We start from the raw sequence: 23734 nt of genomic DNA on the forward strand, positions 1-23734 counted from the left end.
AAATTTCACCTTTCATACTTTTTTCTGTCTCTTGAAATCATTTAAGATGCTGCAAAGAAACTTGCATTAACTTTATCTAACATCTTTACTACATTAGTTCTGTCAAGGACCAACTATTCTAAATGCTTGAGATGTTAGGTGGAGGCAAAATAATGGTTTTGTAATTTGTATCTCTAGCAATTCCATGTCCTGCAAGGTTTATCAATCTCACATAGTGGTGGTAGTGCATAACAACTGATCCCCCAAAATGCTAGTTGTATAGTGTATAGTGGGTGGCTCTGCTGCTCTGGTTGCACACGACATATAGAAGACGAGGAAGAGGTCTCAAACAAAGAGAAGAGATGAGAAAGCATGGAGAAGAATAAGTAGGGTTTAATATTTTTAACCTTTTGGAAGGTCGTCTTTACCCCTAAAAACCCTCAAAATAACAGTTTTGAGGGCTAAAATTGGATTTCAGTCAGCTACCACAAAATGCCACTTTTTTGGCCATGAAAGTGGCTGCAACACCTGTGAACAGAAAGTGCACCACACCGCGAATTATGTGGTGACCAGCATCTGCTTCACCACAAAATCTAATTTTAACAACCGTATGAATATAAAAAGTTCCTTACAACCAATAAATTCGTGTGTGGTGTAATTTGACCAAATGTGTGGCTGACCGAACAAACCAGCAGTGTGACTGGACAAAGAATTCTCATTGGAGATTAGGTGGTGAAGGCAAAGGGGCTGGGCAAATAGAAACCCCTAAATTCAGTAGGGTAAAACATCTTTGACCATAAACATATAATGGGATTAGGGTACGAATGTTGAGCAGCAACTGTTTGTGACCTGACGTTTTTTTATCATAGTGTATTATGCTTATCCATGGATGTAGGCATACACTTCTCTGCTATGATAATTTATAAATTTACTTGTATCCTGAAATGGAAATATTTATAAATTTACTTGTATCCTGGAATGGAAATAGTGCAGGGGAATGCTGTCATTTCATGTTCAGATGCTCAGTATGAATCAAAAGATGGACTCTAATTTGTTTTAGTATGAAATTTATTGGGTGAAACGACTGTGTTATGTGCAATCAATACAAACAATAATAACTATATATGTCCTATCAACAACAAAATGTTATTCATAAGATGAGAAATTTCTCAGCTGAAGGGTGGAAATGGGATTTTCAATGGAGGCGACAATTGTTTGACGACGAGATAGACATAGCTGCAAAGTTCTTGGAAGAATTAGATGGTATCAACATCCATCCGGATCGACAACATAAATGGTTATGGAGGGAAGATGCATCTGCTGCATACACAGTGGGGAGTGTGACACCCTCTACCCCATACATATATGTACTAATAATAAAAGAAATAAGAAATAAAACTTAATTAAAAGTTTTTAAAACACATTTAAATACAAGTCTTTCAAGAAGGTAGAAGGCTCACATTTACCTTTCTAACATCCTAATAAAACTTGTCCAAATAAATAATAAATTCACTTCGGCTCAAAACAAGGTCGTCTAAAAGTTCATACAATTAATATAAAACCTATACCCTAATGCAATCCTACCCCCCTAAGGGCATTGGTTAGAAGACTCCAAGAAGATTGGGCCAGAGATGCAAGAGAAGGCCCTAAGGTTCTCATGAGCCTTAGGGTAGATTTTGGGCCCATGAGCTAAGTATGAGCTTACTTATCTTTGTACATATTAGATTTGAATTTCATTATTTTTGGGCCTTATATTTAGGGCTCCATAATGTAGGTAGGGTACCCTAGAAATGTAGGATTTTCCAGCCCTTGTATTTTAGGGCACCTATACTAGTTTTTATATTAGGGGTAGTTTTGTAATTTCACATGCATTAAGTAAATATTTGATGTATGTGTTGAAAAATAAATTTAATTAAATTGGGAGAAGCCCAATCCAATTAAATTTTAGAGGGGGAGGTGAGCATTTGTTTGCTACACCTCATTGCCACATCATATAGTCACACTTTGTGCATATCCTTCATGTTTTACATGTCTCATAACACCTAAGCACACTTAGTAGAGAATCTTGGACTTGATCTTAGATTAGTGGGCTGAACCATATCTGAAATTCACTAATCATAATTAGTGAAATTTTGGCTCCAAAATTTGGCTCCACAAATTCAATTTCAAATTCAAGTGAAATTTGAATAGAAATTCAAATTTTCCTCCAATTTTGTTTGACACTTAGGCTATAAATAGAGGCTATGTGTGTGCATTTTTTCAACTTTGATCATTTGAAAATTAAACTTCAAAGCTCAGAGCTCTCTTAGAGCACAAAATTTGGTGCTCTTCTCTCCCTCTCTCTTCATTCATCTCCTTCTTCCTCCAAGCTCTTATCCATGGCTTCCCTATGGTGGTGAGCTTCTTCTAGACTCATCTTCTCCTTGAAGTGGCATCTCCTCTCAAATCTTCTTCTTCTCCATTCCGCTGTCATTCATCTTCCAAGAATCAAAGGAATCCACTGCTGAAGAAGATCCAAGGCAAACAAGCTCCAATGGAGCTTATATCATGTGGTATCAAGAACATCTTCATCTCGGTGATGCTCTTTTGCTTCCTCTATCTTTTTGTTCGGTGAATTCTCTTTAATTCTTTGTTCTTCATCTTATTCCCCATGTATATCCTCCATTTTATTGTGGTTTGGTGCTGTTTAGAGTAGATTCAAAAAAATAAACCGATTAAATCTTAGATCTACACTTGTTCTTGCATTTCTATGGTTCAAATTTTGTAGATCTACTCTTGAATCATGTTTTTGTGTTGATTTTAGGTTCTATCATTTTTCATTCATAATATTCTTGTGTTGAACCATATATCTAAGTTTTCTTCCAAAATATTGATTAGAAAAAAAAACACAAAAATCTAAGTGTAAATCACTTAATCCATGTTGTCTTAGAATCATGTTTAGTCATAGTAATTGTCACATTATGTTCTAAGTTTCTGTTGAATTTTTATTTTGTTGATTGAATTATAGATACATTTGTTCATGTATTCTTGTCATTCTTAGCCTATCTTTTGAATTTTGAGTCTAATTCATGCATGTTATTTAATTCATAACATGTTCTAAATCAATTCCTAGAAGTAGTTTTGTTGTTGAACTCTTTTTTTTTTCTAAGTTTCCTACACGATGCCTATGATGAAGTTGAGTTGTGGCTGGATTTGTGAATCAAAATAAGTCTTAAGCTCTCTTGAATTGTGTTATTCAAGATAATTGAGCATAAGCAAACACAAATTGTAACAATCCAAGCCTTAAGGAACATAAACACTACTCTTGATTTCTAGGTTGAAATCGCTGGTGCTGGCAACTTGAACATACAAACTTGTATAAATTACTGGAAATTGGTCACTACGTTTTTTGAGCTGAAATTTTTAATGAATTTTTTAGACATCTGGAAAAAATTACGAAAAAAGAACCAAGTGATTTGGATTAAAGAAAAAAATAAGAAAAATCACACAAGTTGGCAGAAACAACAGTGTCCAGGAAAAAAAAGTGAAAGGGAAGTGTGTTTGTTGTTTTGACTCAAAATTTGTTCTATAATTGATGCATATTTTATACCAATCCTAGTTCTGAAATTTCAATTGAAAATTATTGTGAATACAAGTTCCAAAACTAGAGGTTTTTGAGTCTTTTTTTGTACTAGAGTCATTCTAAGTTTCTCTTTGAGTCTTAGCTTGCTTTTATGTGCTTTTCATTGCTTTAATTGTTGAATAATCCTTGAAAATTTGTCTTGTTAAAACTCTATTGGTTTAGCTTTCATTTCATTTTTTTGGTCTTTGGTTATTGTTTGTCTCTTTGTTTCCTTGTTTGTGAGTTGCCATATATGGAATAGGAAAGGAGGATAGGTGACATCCCTTGAAGAATTTGAGTCAAGAAGCAAGGAGAAAACCACCTTAAGAGCTATTGGACTAAGAAGCACTCCAAATTGAGTGAATCACCAAAGAGAGAACAACCACCAAAATTGAGGACTTTTTTGTAATTTTGTAATTGACAATTTACTTACTTTCATTGCTTTCAAATTTTGTAACAAAAAGGCCTTTCATTGGAAGTAAGTTGGGAGCCTCCAATAGGTCACCCTACTTACATTTGTGTGTAATAATTTTAGGCAATTTTCCCTTAGGATTGTGAGTGTTTTGTTGGGAACCTTAAATGTGGTCATCCAAACACTCTTAGGATTCGCCTAGTTTACATTTCTTGCTTACTTTCATAGCTTATTTCCTTTACCTTCCATTGTCAAACCGCCTAGATAGCTTACCTTTTACCAATTATTTTTTACCTTGTCTTTCACACCTCTTTTAGTGTTTATTTTGGCTAGTTTCAACCATAGTTTCTTTGACCTTTTGTTTTCAAACCCCCAACAAGAAAGAACCACAACTTAGGAACCAACAAAAGTCTTCATTCTTCATCTAGTGTTAATGGTGAGGGTTCTACTCCTAAGGCCCCCTGTATAAGATATTAGATGAGTTGAGATCCCTTAAGTTGTGGAAAGAAAAACAAGAGAGAAAACAAAAAGGAAAAAAAAGAGTGGAAGAAATAAGTCAAGATAAAAGAGAGAAAATAAGAGAGGAAGAAAGAAGAAAAATAATGAAAGAAATGAAAAGAGAAAAACATGCCTCCTATAGTAGTCATGACTCTTGCAAGAGTTTAAGTGAAGAACTTAGCGACTATTATAGAGGGCACCATAGTTCACTTGCTAAACATCATTCCTAAAGAAGAGAAAAGGATAGAAGGCCTCAAGAAGTTAACATTAGCCTCCCATATTTCCATGGAAAAGATAATGTTGAGGCCTACTTAGATTGGGAAATGAAGGTTGAACAACTCTTTACTTGCCATCATATTAGCAAAGAGAGAAAAGTTCCATTGGCTACCCTTAGATTTTAAGGGTATGCCCTCTATTGGTGGACTTCCCTTGTTAGGGAACGAAGGATTCATGAGGATCCTCCAGTAGAGTATTGGAATGATCTAAAGAGTGCCCTTAGGAAGAGGCACATTCCCTCCTACTATGAAAGGGAGCTTATGTACAAGCTCCAAAGGCTTAGACAAGGGAGTATGAGTGTTGAAAAATATAGACAACAAATGAAACTTCTCCTTTTAAGAGCTGGACTTAGGGAGGAGGAAAGAACAAGAATAGCTAGGTTCCTTAGTGGGCTTAATATGGATGTGAGGGACAAGGTTGAACTCCTTCCTTATAGGGACCTAGATGAGCTAGTCCAACTTTGTATAAGAGTGGAACAACAACTTAAAAGAAAGCTTTCTTCAAAATCTTATGGTTCTCACTCTTATCCAAGGAAGGACCAAGCCCATGGAATTTTGGGGGCTGCACCTTCAAAACCCAAGGAAGATAAGGGTAAGACCATAAAGAAATACACCCCTAAGACTAGTTCCCAAGAAAGGACTAGCAACATTAAATACTTCAAATGTCTTGGGAGAGGTCACATTGCCTCTCAATGCCCCACAAAGAAAACCATTATCATGAGGGGTCAAGACATTTATAGTAGTCAAGAGGAGACTACTTCTTGCCCTTCCTCTAGTGGAAGTGAAGATGAAGTAAGGGGCGAAGAGTCTAGTGAGGAAGTCTACCCTCATGAAGAATGTGACCTTTTAATGGTTAGAAGGATCCTTGGAGGTCAATCTTGTGATCTATCTCAATCCCAAAGAGAGAACATTTTTCATACAAGATGCAAAATTTTAGATAAAACTTGTTCTCTCATTGTGGATAGTGGATATTGTTGCAATTGTTGTAGCAGCAGATTAGTTTCCAAGTTGAACCTCACTATCATTCCCCACCCAAAACCTTATAAACTTCAATGGCTCAATAAGCAAGGGGAAATGATAGTTAACCAACAAGTGAAGGTACATTTCTCCATTGGGACATATAAGGATGAAGTTAATTGTGATATAGTTCCCATGAAGGCAGGACATATTCTTTTAGGAAGGCCATGGCAGTTTGATAGGAATATAATTTACAATGGCCTAACTAATGAAATTACACTCACCCATCTTGGCACTAAATTTGTGTTGCATCCTCAAACACCTTCACCGGTGGCCAAAGATCAAATAACTATGAAAGATAAGAGGGACGAGGAAGAAAAACTAGAAAACCAAATGAAAAAGAAGGATAGTAAGGTCTTCTCTTCAAAGGCCAAGGGGAAGGAAAAAGAGAAAAGTGACTCCTCCAAGAAGATTGTTAAGAAGGAAAATCATTTTGCAACAAAATGTGATATCAAAAGAGCACTCCTTCTTAAACAATCTTTTTACCTTATCCTATCAAGGGAAACATCCCTTAGCACCGCCATACCTCTTGAGCTTGAGGTTATTCCTCAAGTAAAGGATTTGTTGGATAAGGGTTTGGTTCGTGAGAGCTTAAATCCTTGTGCTTTGTTGGTGTCCAAAATAAGTATTATGAGGCACCAAATCCCTATGATAGGTGGTATGATGAATGTGTTGAGTGGTGCAACCCTATTTTGTAAAATCACTCATGCACCCAGCATCTTCATGATTTGTGTACATAGGGACTCATTAGGGAGGTTTGTTCTTATTTTTTGTTTCAATACAAACTTAGGTGCTCATATGGGACACCTTTGGTTTGTCATAATTTTTTGTAGGAATAATCAACATGAAAATAAAGAAAAAGGTATGTTTTATTCCAATACTTTTCTTAAATTTTTAAATAGTGATCAAGGGCTTCCCATGGACCCTAAGAGAATAAAGGTAATTCCTGAATGGCCTACTCCAACATGTAAAAGGGAAATTTGGGGCTTCAATGACTTAACAAACTTTTACAAAAGATTTGTCCCATATTTTTCTATACTTGTAGCACCACTCATTGAGTTGGTGAGGAACTATGTTCTCTCATGGGAAGATGGTCAGGAAAGGGGTTTTCAGTCCTTACCCTACTCTAACATACCCAACATCACTAATACATATGTTTTTATTTTTTTTACAGGTGTTAAGGAAAGAATCCCTGAGTTTCAAGAACCTATGGATTTTAGGTCAAATCCATTTCAAGGGGGAGGGAATGATGCAATCCTACCCCCTAAGGGCATTGGTTAGAAGACTCCAAGAAGATTGGGCCAGAGATGCAAGAGAAGGCCCTAAGGTTCTCATGAGCCTTTGGATAGATTTTGGGCCCATGAGCTAAGTATGAGCCCACTTATCTTTGTACATATTAGATTAGGATTTCATTATTTTTGGGCCTTGTATTTAGGGCTCCATAATGTAGGTAGGGTACCCTAGAAATGTAGGATTTTCTAGCCCTTGTATTTTAGGGCACCTAGACTAGTTTTTGTATTAGGGGTAGTTTTGTAATTTCACATGCATTAAGTGAATATTTGATGTGTGTTGAAAAATAAATTTAATTGAATTGGGAGAAGCCCAATCCAATTAAATTTTAGAGGGGGAGGTGAGCATTTGCTTGCTACACCCCATTGCCACATCATATAGTCACACTTTGTGCATGTCCTTCATGTTTTACATGTCTCATGACACCTAAGCACACTTAGTGGAGAATCTTGGACTTGGTCTTGGATTAGTGGGCTGAACCATATCTGAAATTCACTAATCATAATTAGTGAAATTTTGGCTCCAAAATTTGGCTCCACAAATTCAATTTCAAATTCAAGTGAATTTTGAATAGAAATTCAAATTTCCCTCCAATTTTTTGTGACACTTAGGTTATAAATAAAGGCTATGTGTGTGCATTTTTCTAACTTTGATCATTTGAAACTTAAACTTCAAAGTTCAGAGCTCTCTTAGAGCGCAAAATTTCGTGCTCTTCTCTCCCTCTCCCTTCATTCATTTCCTTCTTCCTCCAAGCTCTTATCCATGGTCTCCTATGGTGGTGAACTTCTTCTAGACTCATCTTTTCCTTGAAGTGGCATCTCCTTTCAACTATTCTTCTTCTCCATTCCACTGTCATTCATCTTTCAAGAAGCAAAGGAATTCATTGATGAAGAATATCCAAGGCAAACAAGCTCCAATGGAGCTTACATCATACCCTAATGCCACATCCTATCAGAGCATTGTGTTCTCATGTCCTCTAGCATCAGGTTCTTCATAGTCATCCACCTATTCATCTGCTCCCACGAACACAAGGTTCGAGATCATCACAGGATCCAAACATAAATAGCACACCGGGAGTGAGTTATCACATTCCTAACTAATGAAGAGTAACGAGACAACATGTAGGTATAAATATCATAAAAACAAAATAAAACTTACTTAAACATAACTCACATCATTTCACTACTTTGTCACCCAACATCACATCATAACACAACACATCTCATTCATTTTCACAACATTCACGTACTCAAGGATAACACACAATATCACCAAGTCAATCAATATCGATCAATACACAAGCGTTATGCAACATATACACTAAGACTCAATCCTATATGAAATGTGGTACTAGGTAAGATCATAGGGAGACTAGTCAGGGTCACGATGTTTTGCGAGAATGCTCCAACCATATGGGATCAACATAGGCTTAAAGGAGTACTCAAACCGGGTGACCCCCAAGGCCTACACTCCGAAGAGTCCTTTAGGGTCTCTCCTTCCTGATTCAGGTCCAACCCAAAAAACATTTTAGCACACAGACTCTATCTATGAACTGTACAAAACACACGACTCCTTAGTTGTTCTCAAAATAGTTTTAACTTGTCGCCCTTTAAGGGTCTTAGCATTAACTCGTCGCCCTTAAAGGGTCTTAGCATTAACTCGTCGCCCTAAAAGGGACTTAGCATTAACTCATCGCCCTTAAAGGGTCTTAGCATTAACCCGTCACCCTTAAAGAGTCTTATGGTCGTGTGATTGTACGATTCATAGTTCACAACTCAATGCACACAACATCTCAATGCACATATATATCTCAATCATATACGTACTCAATTTATCACTTACACTCGATCTCAATCATGGTATAATCTCAATTTAACACGTTATCACACCTCATGAATCATATACACTTTACCTATGAACTATGCAATACACACAACTACTCAATTGTTTTTCAAAATCATTTTATCTCGTCGGGTTCCCACAGTGGATCTCATCACAATACTTATCGCCCTTAAAGGGTCTTACAATTGTGTGATTGCACAGTTCATAGCTCATAACTCAATACACACATCTCAATACACATTTATTTCACCATTCATCACAGGTTTAATTTATTACATACTCACAATTTAAATCACCATTTCATAATCTTACTATAATAATTTATACAAAAGGTTTATCACAACATGGGCAGTAAAACCCCTCAAATAATTTCACACAATTATATCAAAATCATGGGTCAAAACACAAGACATCAAGAGCACTCAAGTTTATCAATTAATTCTTATCAGAACATCAATTGGTATGTAAGGACAATAATATTGTATTTATAATTGTAAAGGAAAAATTATAATTTAATAAACACCCCAAAATAAACACCAATTTAATCCTCTAAGTATCCCTATACATGTTCTCACTAATCCCCAATTGTGAATAACTCATCCCTTATCTCTAAGCGGGCTCACATGTCTTCCGACAGCGATAGCGGCATCTCTAGCAATTTCCTGAGATTCCTCAATTTTTTCCTCTGATTGCTCTGATAAGGTTCCCAAACGTTATAGAGAAGGAGAAGGGATTGAAGCCTCCATTTGTACTGTCTTCATGCGATTCTGTTATCTCCCTCCACGAATATTATCTCTCAAATCCCAACAGTGAAGGTGTGTGGAATTGAAACTTAAATAACATATCAAAATTTTACAACAATCCAACGGTTAACGAATTCGGAATCGTAGTTTTACCAAGACAGTTTTGGGTTTCCTCGGGAAAAGAAAAGGCTACGATACGAAGTGTATTTCTCTCAGCTTTGAAATTTTCTCTTAATTCTCAATGGTGAAAAGCCTCAGAATTGAGTTGCGAACCGGGTTCTTAAATTTCACAATGATCCAACGGTGAATAAGTCCGATATCATTGTTTTTCTGAGACAGATTTGGTGGTTTGTGGGAAAAAGAGAGGGTTTTGAGAGGAGAAGAGGGAAAAACGAAAATAAGGAGAAGAGAAGGCATGTTGGTGTGAAAACTGACATAACATCGTTATTTATACCTAGGGTACTCACAACTTATTATTTACTCTATTTATTTATTTTTATAATTTTATAAAAACAAACTATATTTTATTCTCTATCAAATGAATAAATAAAATACACTCTTTATTTTTTCTAAAATCATTATTTTAATTAATAAAGTTATTTATCCTTATTTATTTATAAAAAATCTTATCATTTTATAAAACTATATTTATATATAAATAGTAATCCTTTTTAATTTAGTCTACGAAAAATGGGATGTTACAGGGAGTGCATATAAGAAGCTGATGAAAGACCACACTGATGAAAATCAGGATGGTGCTTTTAATGCACTATGGAAGGAAAAGGTCCCTAGTAAAGTTTCTCTCTTCTTGTGGAGGCTAGTCAGGGATAGACTGCCAACTAGAGAAAATCTGCATAGGAGCAATGTGGAAATAAATGATCCAACCTGCCCATTCTGCACAAATCAAGAAGAGGATGCAACTCATATTTTTTTTAGCTGCAACAAAATTTTACTGCTATGGTGGGAATCATTATCGTGGACAAATATTTCAGTGCATTACCACAAAACCTGAGACAACACTTCCTCCAGCACATGTTAGGGAGGGATAGTGGCAACAGAGGTTAGACCTGGCAGTGTTGGTGGGTCTCTTTGACATGGAGCATTTGGCAACATCAAAATAGGAACGTCTTTTCAGACGAAACTTTTATGCGAGTAATTGTGATAGGAATTTGTGTTCGTCAAATGAAATCATGAAGTTTTATTATCTTGCTCACTGGTTGATACACCATACATGATTACTTAAGAACTTTTTTAACATACCACAAATGGAAAAGGAAATAGTAGAAAAAGGAACATGCATTTTCTGTGGCTTCACATTGTTTTTTTTTATATATACAAGTGATTTACTGCTCTGTTGTTAATCTGGATCTTTTACTATTGCAGGTATAGTCCATTTCTTATGGCATGTTTCAATCCTGAAGCAAAGAAGTATCAAAGTGTATGTTGTGTGATGTCTAGATTCTCAGATTCATTTTACAAATGTATAAATTCTTTTGACTTAAAAATATTATGCGCTATGCCAGCTTGCTCTAAAGTATCGTAGACTCTTTCCTCTTTTAAGTTAAGGATGTAATCATGATTATATTTTTCCTAGTCTTGTCTTTGAAATTTGAACCCTTAGAATAATCAATCTGTCATATCTATGTTACTTTTGCCTATACTGTTCTTAAAAAAATATTTTGGACCTTAAAGAATTGATTTTGCGGTGGGGTGGACAATTTTGTGTTGCTTATTAATGTTTTCTTTTCCTTTTTGAAGTTGTTAAGTTGGTAGCAAATTTCTTTTATCATCACTGACAGGAAATTGATATTGTGGTGCAGATGAAAGAACTCTTCTCTAGGGACAAAGTCTTGTCCAAAAAACCACCATATTATCAAACAGGAGTGGCATCAGACATGTGGTTTTGTCCACAAGTCGTTTGGGAAATAAGAGGAGCATACTTTACTGTATCCCTAGTTCATCGAGTGAATAGACATTTTGGTCCCTGTCTTTATACCTGTTTTGTAAATTAGTCCTTATCTTTTTGAAATATAAAAAATAGTCCATATCTTTGCATAAATGTTGCAAAATAGTTTTTGTCGTTAAATTTGAAAGTAACACCATTAGTGAGGTGCATTGTTGGCAATTTTAACTTGCTTCTTCTTCCTCAAATTAGGGTTTCTAAAAAATAGAACCCAAATGGAGCCAACAGTGCTGCAAAACAGATTGTGATTGTATTTAAATAACAGTCCACGAATTTTAACTTGCTGCAAAACAGATCGTGGTTGCATTGTGTGCTGCAAAACAAATTGTGGCTACAAAACACTTGGCAATTTTAACTTGTTTCTTCTTCCTCAAATTAGAGTTCCAAAACCACAATCAAGGTTTTAAATAACGGTCCACACTATGATTTTGTCCACAATTTCAAAGGTTTTTGGGGTGTTTGCAACCGTAACATGACCTCAATTGTGGCTGTATTTGATGTGGCGAAACTGCAACCCTGAATGCAATTTAAAACATTGACTGCAATGTTGCAGCTACAATTGCGGTTTTGAAACTTTGGTACTATTAAGGTTTAAATTGCAATAGTGGTTTTGTGTTATAGTTACTGTCATTGGCTACTATGGCCAATGCAGTCCTCATCTGCAGCAATTTAAAACCTTGGATGCATAATTGAATGAGTGTTTTATTTTGATTCATTGAAATCTAATTTTTTTCATGTGAGAAGGAGACTTGCTTTCTCCGAAGCTAATTAAAGGGGTCAAAGACTTGCCACATAGACATATGACTAACAGTGGAAATTGGACTTTAATGATAAAGACTTATTTGCATAACGGATGTAAAGATGGACTATTTTTTACATTTAAAAAAGATGGGGATTAATTTGTAAAATGGGTACAAAGACAGGGACCAAAATGTCTATTCACTCCCAGTTCATCATGCTGCCATTGGTTTAGTTCATCCATCTTGAGGCATCTCAATCAGATTTCTGAGATATAAGTTGTGCGTCAGACAGAAGCCCAAAAGAATGTAGCGCAATTGCCAATATAGTTGAAATGTTTCATTCTCAGACTCGGAAGATGGATGCCACAGCTGGAGACTGAATGTTGATTTGTTATGTGTGCATATATAGTCAGTTCTTGATGTAAATTTCATTCTTTAGGTATCATCTTATTGGAGATTTTAACATTTTATATGTACAGTCTAGCAATTTTAACAGCATATCTCTTGTAGGGCTCATGTTAGACTACAAAGAAGTTACCCTATCTCACTTTAGTTTTGCTAGCTTCTTTCTGATGTTCAACACTGGGACTTTATGTCCATATTGATGTTTTGCTTCCTTTTGGTATTTGAGAGAATCAAAATTTGATCTAACTTCTATTTAACCAATAGATATAGTCCTCTCATGGTAAAACTTTCTATGGGTTTGATGTACTTTGATCTTAAACAAGCGTCCAACATATGGTTACCTGGTTGGTTAAATGTTAATGAGAATAGTAATTCCCTACTTTTAACAAAAAGCCCGATATAGTTCTTATTCGTTATGCTATTGCCCCTACGTATAACTACATTGAGTCATTGACAAAACATTTATTGGTCCAAAATGTAGCTTTATGTCATGGCATTTATTCTTCCTATAGATTGGTTTAAAACTTGAACAACTCGCTTAGCCTTATAACGAGTCACGACCTTCTTTGACTTCATTGTTATCTGTCCAGTTGGTGTATATGGAAAAGCACAGAGAACGAGATTAGATGAGTGCAGGTGGGGCATTACAAGTCATGAGTGTAGTAATTCTCAGGAATACCACCATTGCTACCAAAGAAAAATAGGATCTTGACTGATGTGTTGTGAGAGTGAGAGGACGAGCCAGTGACAATTGACAACTGATAACTGACAACTGGCAACTTGAGAGAGTGGTTCTAGTTGTTGAGAATTTACAAGATTGAAGAAATGAAATACAAGAAAGTAATGTTTTGGATGGTTTCCTTTACAATATCCTTAAGTCTTATGAAAGCCTAAGTGCATCAATTTCTTGCTTTACCCATAAGAAAAGGATGAAGACCAATTTTACCATTATAAAGGGGAGGTGTTTGGTTGATTGTGACTTTCAGGAAGAAACATACAAGTCTGAATTATTTTTCATGCATGAATTCTAATTCATGCTTTACCTGCTTGGCTTGCATATACAAGGTTATCCTAAACTATAAACATCAAGACTTCAATCTGAATTAAGTCCTAAATCTTTGATCCAAATTTTTTTTTATAAATATTTTTCTTTGAAGACAATTATATTTGAGACACAATTAAATGCTATTAAATGTGAGTATTTGATTTGTTATATTGTAAGAGATAACTTTTAGTAGTCCCAACACTCATACCATATTCAAATCTTTAAACGTAAATCTTATGTCATAAGACCAAAATCTAAAAATAAATATTAACTAGTATTTTTAAGATATTTATTAACATTTTTAGAAAATATTTGAATAATAAACATAAATTTTAAAATTTCAATGTCCAGCTTATTTTCTTAAGTAACTAGTTTTTGGCTTGAACAATTCATTACTATTTGATAAATTTCATTATTTATTTTTCAAAATATAATAAATTTTGTTATTTTTTTTATAAAATCACACAAATACTCACATGTTTTGAGTAGTAATGTGATTTTAATTTTCTTAATTTATGACTTAGTTTATACATTTTTTTTATCATTGATCCATTAGTTAATTAGTTTGCCTATATAGACTATCAGACTAAGTTTGATTTTTGAAAATGACAATCAAACTTAAAAGAAACTTATTATAAATAAGAAGTCAGACTTAAACGTGTTAGGCCTATTCAAGCAATGTTTTTTCGCTTCAATCTATTTTCATTGAACCATTACTGTAACCAAATTAAAATACCAGTTATATGATTATTTTAAAAAAAATAGATGTAAAAATAAAAAGAATAAATAATGTATATTCTAATAGTATAAAAGTTTATGTTATCATTATCATTTAACACAAACTGTTATATATATATATATATATATATATATATATATATATATATATATATATATATATATATATATATATATATATATATATATATATAAAAGTTTGATTGTTTTTATAATAATTATTTTAAAGATAATTTTTATTTATAATATACAAACTTTTATAATATGCTATGTTAGACACAAAATAAACCAACGTATTCTCTTTCTCTCTTCAATGGCCGGAATCCGCTTGCAGCCGGAGGACTCTGACGTCTCCCAACAATCCCGCGCGGTGGCTCTCTCCGCCACCGATCTGGTCTCCGACGACGACCGCTCCGTCGCCGCCGACTCTTGGTCCATCAAGAGCGAGTACGGAAGCACTCTGGACGACGACCAGCGCCATGCTGACGCCGCCGAAGCTCTCTCCAACGCCAACCTCCGACCTCCCTCCGATTACAGGTTCACTTCCTCTCTCTCTCTCTCTCTCTCTCTCTCACACACACACACACACACACACGCACGCTCGCGCCTATACGAGATTGTATCCGAATGAATTGGATTTTGTGTTTTGTGAATTACTGCTCTGTGGACCCTAACGGACTTGATTTTTATTTGTTGATTGCGTTTTTCGCTGCCTCGGTTTTTGTTATGCTATGAGATTGCTGGTTAGTGATTATGCATAGGGTGAAAGTAAAACATGTTGTTTAGCTCTAAGCGAGATAAATATAATACCTAGGTTTTGAATTAATGTAAGGTGGAGGAAGTGAGGTGAAGTAGAATGTTAAGATCTGGTTTGTTTCGTTGGTGACATTTGATTTTAGGGCAGTTGGTTTATGTTTTAAGTTCGCTGGTGATTTATGAATCTGATCTGAATTGTTTGTACCTTTGTGTGGATTTTGGATTTTCTTTGAGATTTACAGTTGGGAACTGTGTGTCTGTATGATGGGAAACAAACTGGGAGATGACGACTGAGTTGAATGGATGAATCATCATTCTCGGTTTACCAATGCTGACTATTTTTTGTTATTCTGGATTTGCAGTTCTGACAAGGATGAACCTGATTCTGAAGCAGTCACATCCATGCTGGGATTTCAGAGTTATTGGGATTCTGCATATGCTGACGAGCTCACAAATTTTCGTGAACATGGTCATACTGGTGAAGTCTGGTAAATAAAACTTTGATTGCATAATGTGCTTTGCTGATCTATATGAATACGGTGCAGAGATTAAATGTGATTTGAAGTGGTACAGAATTATGCTGATTTTAATCTAATTTTGGATTACCAATTGTTTACATGTGTTCTGATCTTATTCTAAGCAAAAGGTGCAATCAGCTTACTAATTGGGCTCAATTAAAACATCTTTGCTGTAATCTTAGAGTACTGCTATACAGTACAAAACAACATAAACATGAAAGAATATGAAATATGTCTTGCTTTTTTTTTTGGTTGAACATTAAATGAAAAAAAAAAAAAAACTGAAAAACAGAATTGACGGAAATGATGGACAGCCGTTGATTTCTATTTTCGTACTTTTCGTGTGAGATATGCTTTGTACCATTCAGCAATTTGCATAATCTTAAGTTCAGCCAGTTGGTGAAATTACTTACTAGAAACCATATTTGGTGATGAGCAGTATTTGGTATTTAAGCACTCGGAGAGAAGTATTAATTTCTTTTTCTTTTGTTTTTATTTATTATTTGATTATTTGGTGATGAGCAGTATTTGGTTTTTGAGCGACTCATTAAAAATCAGCATTTCTTCATTGCTTATATTGTTTTCCAAGCTTGTTATACAATGTACTTTGCTACCTTAGGTACTCCTCCCTTTTATTGCATAGATACTGTGCATTCTAAGTTTTTCCTTATTAGATAAAGTTAATTCATTCATTCAGCACAATGTTAAAAAAAGGGATTATGTAAAACTCCAAAATCTACTTTGGCCTCCTTGCTTTGCTTAGCATGTGTTTGGGTGATTCTTTGCAAATTAAATGTTGGATGAACGTGATCTTGCAAAAAAGTTGATTGTAGTTAGAACTTAGAAGTGAGTTTAGTGTTAAGTGATTTATGTTTGGAAACTCTTGTCTCATAAGTAAACTTGTAGTAAAATTTAGTGTAAACAACCCAACACCAAAGTTAAACTTTTTCACATAGACTAACATGCAATAATAAGAAAAATGACATTTTGTTTAAAATAAACAAGCATCTTTTCTCTAAAATAATCATGTTTGGGAGCCCCAAATGTGAGTTGGAGGCTTCCACACCAGTCTAAATGTAGCATTAGACCAAAAAACCTTTTTCACAGCTTTGATCTATGTAACATCATCTAAACATACCTATAATATCCATGGACATGAACCAATAGATTAAGGAAAGTATGCACTTCAGACCCACATTAAGATTTCTGAGTTTTTACTCATCATTTTGCTTTGCATAATGTTTACAACACTTTGATTCATGGTAAGAGCCAATCCCTTTATACTACATTTTATGGAAAAACGATGTGATAAGAATAATTTTCCCATGTTTGAAAAGACAGATGAACATTTTAATGTGTAAACTTATGTAAGATAACAGAATGAGTTTGAAATCTTATTTTGCATCATTTTATACTGTAAGTTTGAGTTTTTCTGCTTCCCCTCAATGAGTAAGAAGTTTGTTCGTTGGGATCAATACCTTCTTATTTGCCTGTCTAGCCTTAAATTAAGAGATTGTATTCCAGTATTCCTTTGTAGTAAAGGACTGTAGATTCTTTATTTGCCTTTAATTAATGTTTATTTGCACTTAATTGCTTCTAGACAGTGATGAATGTTGACACTATATTCAATAGTTGGAAGTGACACATTCTATGGGTTTTCATAGCAAAAATGTTTAATTGCTATGTTTCTTTTTTCTTTTATTTTCTGTATGTTTAGGTTTGGAGTTGATGTGATGGAAGTAGTAGCATCTTGGACAAAAGCCTTGTGTGTTGAAATTTCTCAAGGTCACATACCAAATGGTGTCGATGAGGTTAAGGCTGAAGCTGACAAACTAGGTGATAAAGTTTTGTCTACTTGGAGTGTACTAGATATTGGGACTGGCAATGGTTTACTGCTCCAAGAATTAGCTAAACAAGGGTATGGTTTCACATTTTGTCCATTTTTGTTACTAATATATGTTGTGTCAATATAAAATAAAAATGCCTTAAATATATTTTTGGTCCCTCAAATTTAGGTTACTTTTGCTTTTTCCCCCAAATTTAAATTTATATTTTTAGTCTCTCAATTTTGAAACTATTCTCTTTAGTCCCTCATGTGGTCAAAAACCGCCACAAATTATACATCCAATATGCCAAAAGTCAATAAGGAAGGACAGAAAAGAACATTTTTCAAAAATTGAGGGACTTAAAGAAGTAAATTTAATTTTGAAGGATCAAAACTAAAAGTGGCCCAAATTTGAGGGCCGAAAAACATATTGAAGCCAATAAAAATATATATTTTCAAATAACCACAAAATGTATTGTCTTTCTCTACTTCTCTAATTTTACCCCAACATTCTTTTGCCTTCGCTCTTGACTACACAGAAATGTGTCAGTGCTTTGTTCTATTTGTTGGACAGCAAAAAGGCTTACTAATCTTGTACGAAATAAATATGTGAAAATGATTTGTATCAAGTAATTTACTTATAAAATATATGAAAATGTAATTAAATACTTGAATCAAATCAATCCATATAAGTGTCATTCATACCCGTGAAGTTATAAGGATGAGATTTTTCTATGCAAAAATCATGTAGAATTATCTTATTTTATGTTCATGATTATTTTTTTTAAAAATAAATTGAATGGTTTAAAATGAAAGTTTAGGGGCGTGAGTGTGTCTGAAACCTTACTGGTAAACTTTGATGAGAAAGTTTCCAAGGAATGAATCCAAGCCAGTGTTGTTAAATGGCGGCCATGGCGGCGCCATGGCGGATTTTCATGGCGGCTTTTCGAAAAAAAGCCACCGAATAGCGGTGGCGTGGCGGGTTTGGGATGGCGGCGCCATGGCGGCCGCCATAGCCATGGCGATCGTGGCGGTTATGGCGGGGTGGCGGAAAATCGCGTCCCTCCCGCACCCCACACGCGCACCCAGCCGCGTCCCTCTCGCACCCCACACGCGCACCCAGCCGCGACACCCGCAGCCGCACGCGCATGCAGCCGCGACGACCTCCGGCAGCGACGCACCGGCACAAGCGGCGGCGACGAGCTCCGGCAGCGACGCATCTGTCACGAACGGCGGCCTGCAGCGAGGAGTTCTCGCGGAGAAGACGAAGCTGCTGTCGCGAAGAAGAAGGCGTAGGTTTTAGTTTTATTTTTGCTGTTTGACACCCCCTGTTTTCTGTCTGTAGTTTTTTTTTCCTTTTGCTATTTGACACCTCTTTTTACTTTTAACAGTCCCATTTTTTTTTTCGTATTTGACACCACAATTTTTTTTTTCTGTTCAGTCCTCTTTTAAATGGCTGAGTTTATTTGAACTCTTTAATGAGTTTATTTGGTGTTGGTACTTGATTATTGTATGAACTCATGAAACTTTTTTAGTTTATTTGAATGCAATCCTTTGTTTTTTTCAATTTCAATGAGTTTATATATATGTTTTTTTTTTTTTTTGGTCCGCCATGATATCCGCCATTTTCCGCTATGCCATCCGCCGTATTTTTATGGCGGATTTTTTACTTTCCGCCATGAACCGCCATCCGCCATTAACAACATTGATCCAAGCTTGGTTCAGTCTAGGTTCTTGTAAATTGTGAATATTGGTAGTGGAGAGATATGTGCATTTGTTTATGTTGTATTGCAAAGATCTTATCAAGAAAAAAATCTTGTCATCTGTTCAGGTTCTCTGATTTAACTGGGACTGATTATAGTGAAAGGGCCATCAGCCTTGCCCAAAGCCTTGCTAATCGTGATGGATTTTCCAACGTCAAATTTTTGGTATGTTCTAATTTTAGTGTGTGTGTGTGTGTGTGTGAATATGCATGTGCATCTCTAAATGCATAGTTTTATTTAACTATTTTCTTCTTGTGTATAACATGAGTAGTAGTTATTTTGCTTTGTGTATACCATAGTAGGGGCTTCAACAGTAAACTAAGTGCATGTAAACTATGAACCTGGTGGAAGAAGGGCTAACACGATGAATTATGTTACTAAAATAAGAAAAAAAATGGAGGAATTCTGAATAAATGGAAGAGGGGACAATAATAGGAGAAGTACTGAAATGTCTGAGTTTTGTTTCAGCTTAACTGGGGCATGTACACACACATGAGCACAAAACACAAACAGTAAATAACAAATTTTCTTTTAATTAAACTGAGAGAAAATAAAAGAGGAAGTGCTGTAGAACTTTTTGTCTCTCTTGAGGAGTAAATAACAAATTTTCATCCCTACAAGAAGCTTTCTTAAACAACTTTATTAACTTAGCTAGTAGCTGGCTTATATTTCTTAACACTATCACATTTCGTAGTGTTTTGTTGTATTTGATAAATTGCATGGAGTTTTTACCTTCAAGTTGTTTCTTGGCATCCCCTTTTTGCATACAAGACATTACTTATTATCTTATATTATTGACATGTCTAATGCATAATATTGGCTTTGATTATTTTAAGGTTGATGATGTCCTCGAGACAAAGTTGGAACAAGAGTTTCGACTTGTCATGGATAAAGGGACACTAGATGCTATTGGATTGCATCCTGATGGTCCTGTCAAGAGGTAAGAGAAAATACTATCTTGTGTCCACGGTTCTATTATAATTCTATTGAAATGATGTTATTTTGCTTTATCAAACTATGTTTAACATTTCTTTCTTGCTTTACTTTCTGCATATTATAGTCTAATTGCATGGTACTGAGGAATTATATTATCACTTTCTCAATTTCAGAATGATGTATTGGGATTCTGTTTCGAGGTTGGTTGCATCTGGTGGAATACTTGTAAGCACTTTAAAATTTATTCAAAGCTACTGTTGAATGTTTAAATTTACTACCAAATTGTAGAGGCTTGTGGGTCTTGGCATGAAATTACAAAGTGGGATTCTTTTTATTCATTAAAAAAGAAGCCATTATTATTTTGATCTTGTTTACTGCTTGTTCATGAATATATAGTTGCAGCAGCTCTTAGTACCTAATAATGCTTGTTCTTATGGGCTTTCTCCTTGTTGGATGTAAGGTGATCACATCATGTAACAATACAAAGGATGAATTGGTACAAGAAGTGGAGAGTTTCAACCAACGAAAAATTGCTACTGCACAGGAACTTGGGGCAGTGAAGGACGAGGAACCGTGCAGAGAGCCCCCATTTCAGTATGTAAATCATGTCCGCACATATCCGACATTCATGTTTGGTGGATCTGTAGGCTCCCGTGTTGCAACCGTGGCATTCCTTCGAAAATGAAAATGTTTTGTCATTTGTTATGATTAAGGTCTCTGGTCGGATGGATTTGAAGTTGTTCCTAACTGTTGTGTCAAACAGTAAATATCTTTTTGCGATTTATGTGAAGTTCCATTACCTCTCCTTCTTGGGTGAATAGTAGTTATCATTCGGAGTTTATACTCTATAATTAGTAAGGAGAAAATACAGTTAGTTCAGCGTAGCAAAAGATTTTGTTATTCTGGTTCTTTTGTGATTCTGATTACGAGGTCGATGAAACTATATGGGAATTTTGTGTTTACCATGTTTGACCAGACTTTCTTTTCTTAAATGTTTTTTATTTTATTTTTGTGTTCATTGTTTTTGTTTTTTCTTGAGTTCAAAGTGGGAATTTAGTTTTTTTTTTACAAGAAAAAAAATATCATAAAGGAAATTCAATTACTAGGTTTATGCTAACCCAATTTGGTTTAAATATTAACAAAGAAAGAAATAAAAATAAGTAAAATAAATAAAACTAATGGGTTTAATAAAGTAGCAGTTGACTTAAGCATAAATGGGTTTAATAAAAGAAAAAAGAAAAAAAGAAGGTTGAATGAACTGAATTGAACCAGAAAAAAAGAAATAAGATAACAAGGCCATCATAATTGAGGTGCACTGTACAATGTTGGAGTGAATGTGTTTTTTCTGAGAAAGTAATTAGAGTGGATACTAAAATGTGAAAACAATGAGATGGCAGTTGCTTCCTGCACCAATTTGGATTTTTTTTTTTCCTTTAATCTGAATATCAAGAATTCAGAGTATAATTTTACATTCTTGTCCGATTTGAAAAGATTAAAAGGTGTAGGAAGTCCTTTTTTAAGTGCAGGAAGTAACTCCCCAATGAGTGTGTCATATCCTAATTTCGTCCGGGGTTCATTGTTTGTTAGCATGTGACCTTCATTTGGGATGTTTCGGAGAAAAATTGGCAAAAAAACACGAAAATGGGAGTGTATTTCGCAAAGTGGGGGTGTGTAAATAGACTGTTACACCCTAATTTTATTTGGGACCGTTGTTGATCGCTTCGGAAGGCTTAACACCCATCGTCGTGGAATCCGTAAAGTTCTGTAAGGAAAACAGCCAAAAAAACACAAAACAAGGGGTGAACTTATCAAGATAGGGTGTAAATAGAAATTTAGAATCTAGGCCATTCCAGAGCATTTTGGAAGCTGGGTTGCTTAAGGAGGAAGCAACCTAGCTCGCTTGGGCGAGCTGGGTGGCAACCTCCTCCCCCGTTTTGTTGAAAAATGGCTTCCGGGGCTTCCGTAATGCTTCCATAAAATTCTCGTAACTCTAAATAAGAATATTTCACTTAAAATGGGTGAGAAGGAAGAGAAAAAAGAAGAAAATCAAGTCCAATATATTTCCATAACTTTTTCGTGAATTACGTAAAAGAGGGGGTGAACTTTGTAAAATGGGGGGTGCATTAGGAAATTTCCTGAGAAAGCAACTTGCTCGCCTAGGCGAGCTGGGCGGCAAGCACCACACCCTCTTTTCTATAAATAGGTCGAGGAGGACTGTTCCAAAGGGTCTCTGATCCCTATGTTATGTATTTTAGCTGTTTTGGGTGAAAAATGTATTTTCGTGAAGAAAATTCAAGCCGAGGTGCTTTCGTAACGCTTCGGAGACGTTTCTGTGAGCAATTTCGTGAAGATTTTCCGACGTTTCGAAATCCGAGACTTTCAATTCATTTCTTGTTTTGTTAGCTTTCATCTTCATTTCGTTCACTTTCGATTTTCTTTTCTTCCGTTTTTAACGAGCTTTAACCGATCGTTTAAGCCGTTATCTCGCCTAATAAATGATAAAATGAATTTCAATTGATCATTTGTGTTGTAATGTCATTTAATCACTGTAAAAGCAAAATCTAACCGATTGTTCACGTTGTAACCTCGGTTAAATAAAAAAAGGCAAATAATAATAAAATAATCAAAATATCTTGAAAAAAATAATAAAAAAATAATCAAAAATATCAATCAGACATTTTTCTTTAAAAGTTTTCTTGAATGAATTGACTAATAATCAATGTAAAACTAAGGCTAAAATCAGCTCACAAACCAAGTTTTGTGCAAAAGTCACTCAAAACTGTTTTAAGGTCCAACGTCTTCTTTGCTTGTATTGATTAACATGAACCGTTCAAAAGCATAAAATCAACACATAACTTTACCGCTTTTAGCAAGAACTACGTAGGTTTGATTTCCTCATCGCAATTGAGGATACGTAGGAGCAAAAGCCCCGCTTTTGTCGACCACCCCAAGAGATCGTTAATGGTCCAATGTCTTAACGTTTCTCTCCTTTCAAAAACCAAGAGATCGTTAATGGTCCAACGCCTTAAAGTTTCTCTCCTTTCAAAAACCAAGAGATCGTTAATGGTCCAACGCCTTAAAGTTTCTCTCCTTTCAAAAACCAAGAGATCGTTAATGGTCCAACGCCTTAACGTTTCTCCCCATTTCAAAAATCAAAAGATCGTTTAAAGGTTCAATGCCTTAAACGACTTTTGTTCGGTTAAAATATATCTTGCAAAAAAAAGATAAAAACAACTTAACCAACGTTTAGTTCTGCAAGAACTACATAGGTCTGATTTCCTCATCGCAATTGAGGATACGTAGGAGCAAAAGTTTCGCTTTTGTCAACCACCCCAAGAGATCGTTAATGGTCCAACGCCTTAATGTTTCTCTTCTTTCAAAAACCAAG

The 23734-nt window shown here is 35.2% G+C and overlaps 1 protein-coding gene and 1 pseudogene across 1 annotated transcript; both read left to right on the forward strand.

Moving 5' to 3' along the window:
• Window positions 1-12740, forward strand: part of LOC114370142 — a 39516-nt pseudogene extending 26776 nt beyond the window's left edge.
• A 2069-nt stretch (window positions 12741-14809) lies between these two features.
• On the forward strand, window positions 14810-21321 carry LOC114385012 (EEF1A lysine methyltransferase 2-like). Its single transcript, XM_028344938.1, has 7 exons — window positions 14810-15085; window positions 15667-15792; window positions 17540-17740; window positions 19479-19575; window positions 20247-20350; window positions 20520-20571; window positions 20807-21321. Exons 1-7 carry the CDS (start codon window positions 14862-14864, stop codon window positions 21029-21031), a joined length of 1029 nt encoding a protein of 342 aa, XP_028200739.1. The 5' UTR covers window positions 14810-14861; the 3' UTR covers window positions 21032-21321.
• The last annotated feature ends 2413 nt before the right edge of the window (window positions 21322-23734 follow it).

Source organism: Glycine soja, chromosome 2, assembly GCF_004193775.1.
Source record: "Glycine soja cultivar W05 chromosome 2, ASM419377v2, whole genome shotgun sequence".
Taxonomy (NCBI): domain Eukaryota; kingdom Viridiplantae; phylum Streptophyta; class Magnoliopsida; order Fabales; family Fabaceae; genus Glycine; species Glycine soja.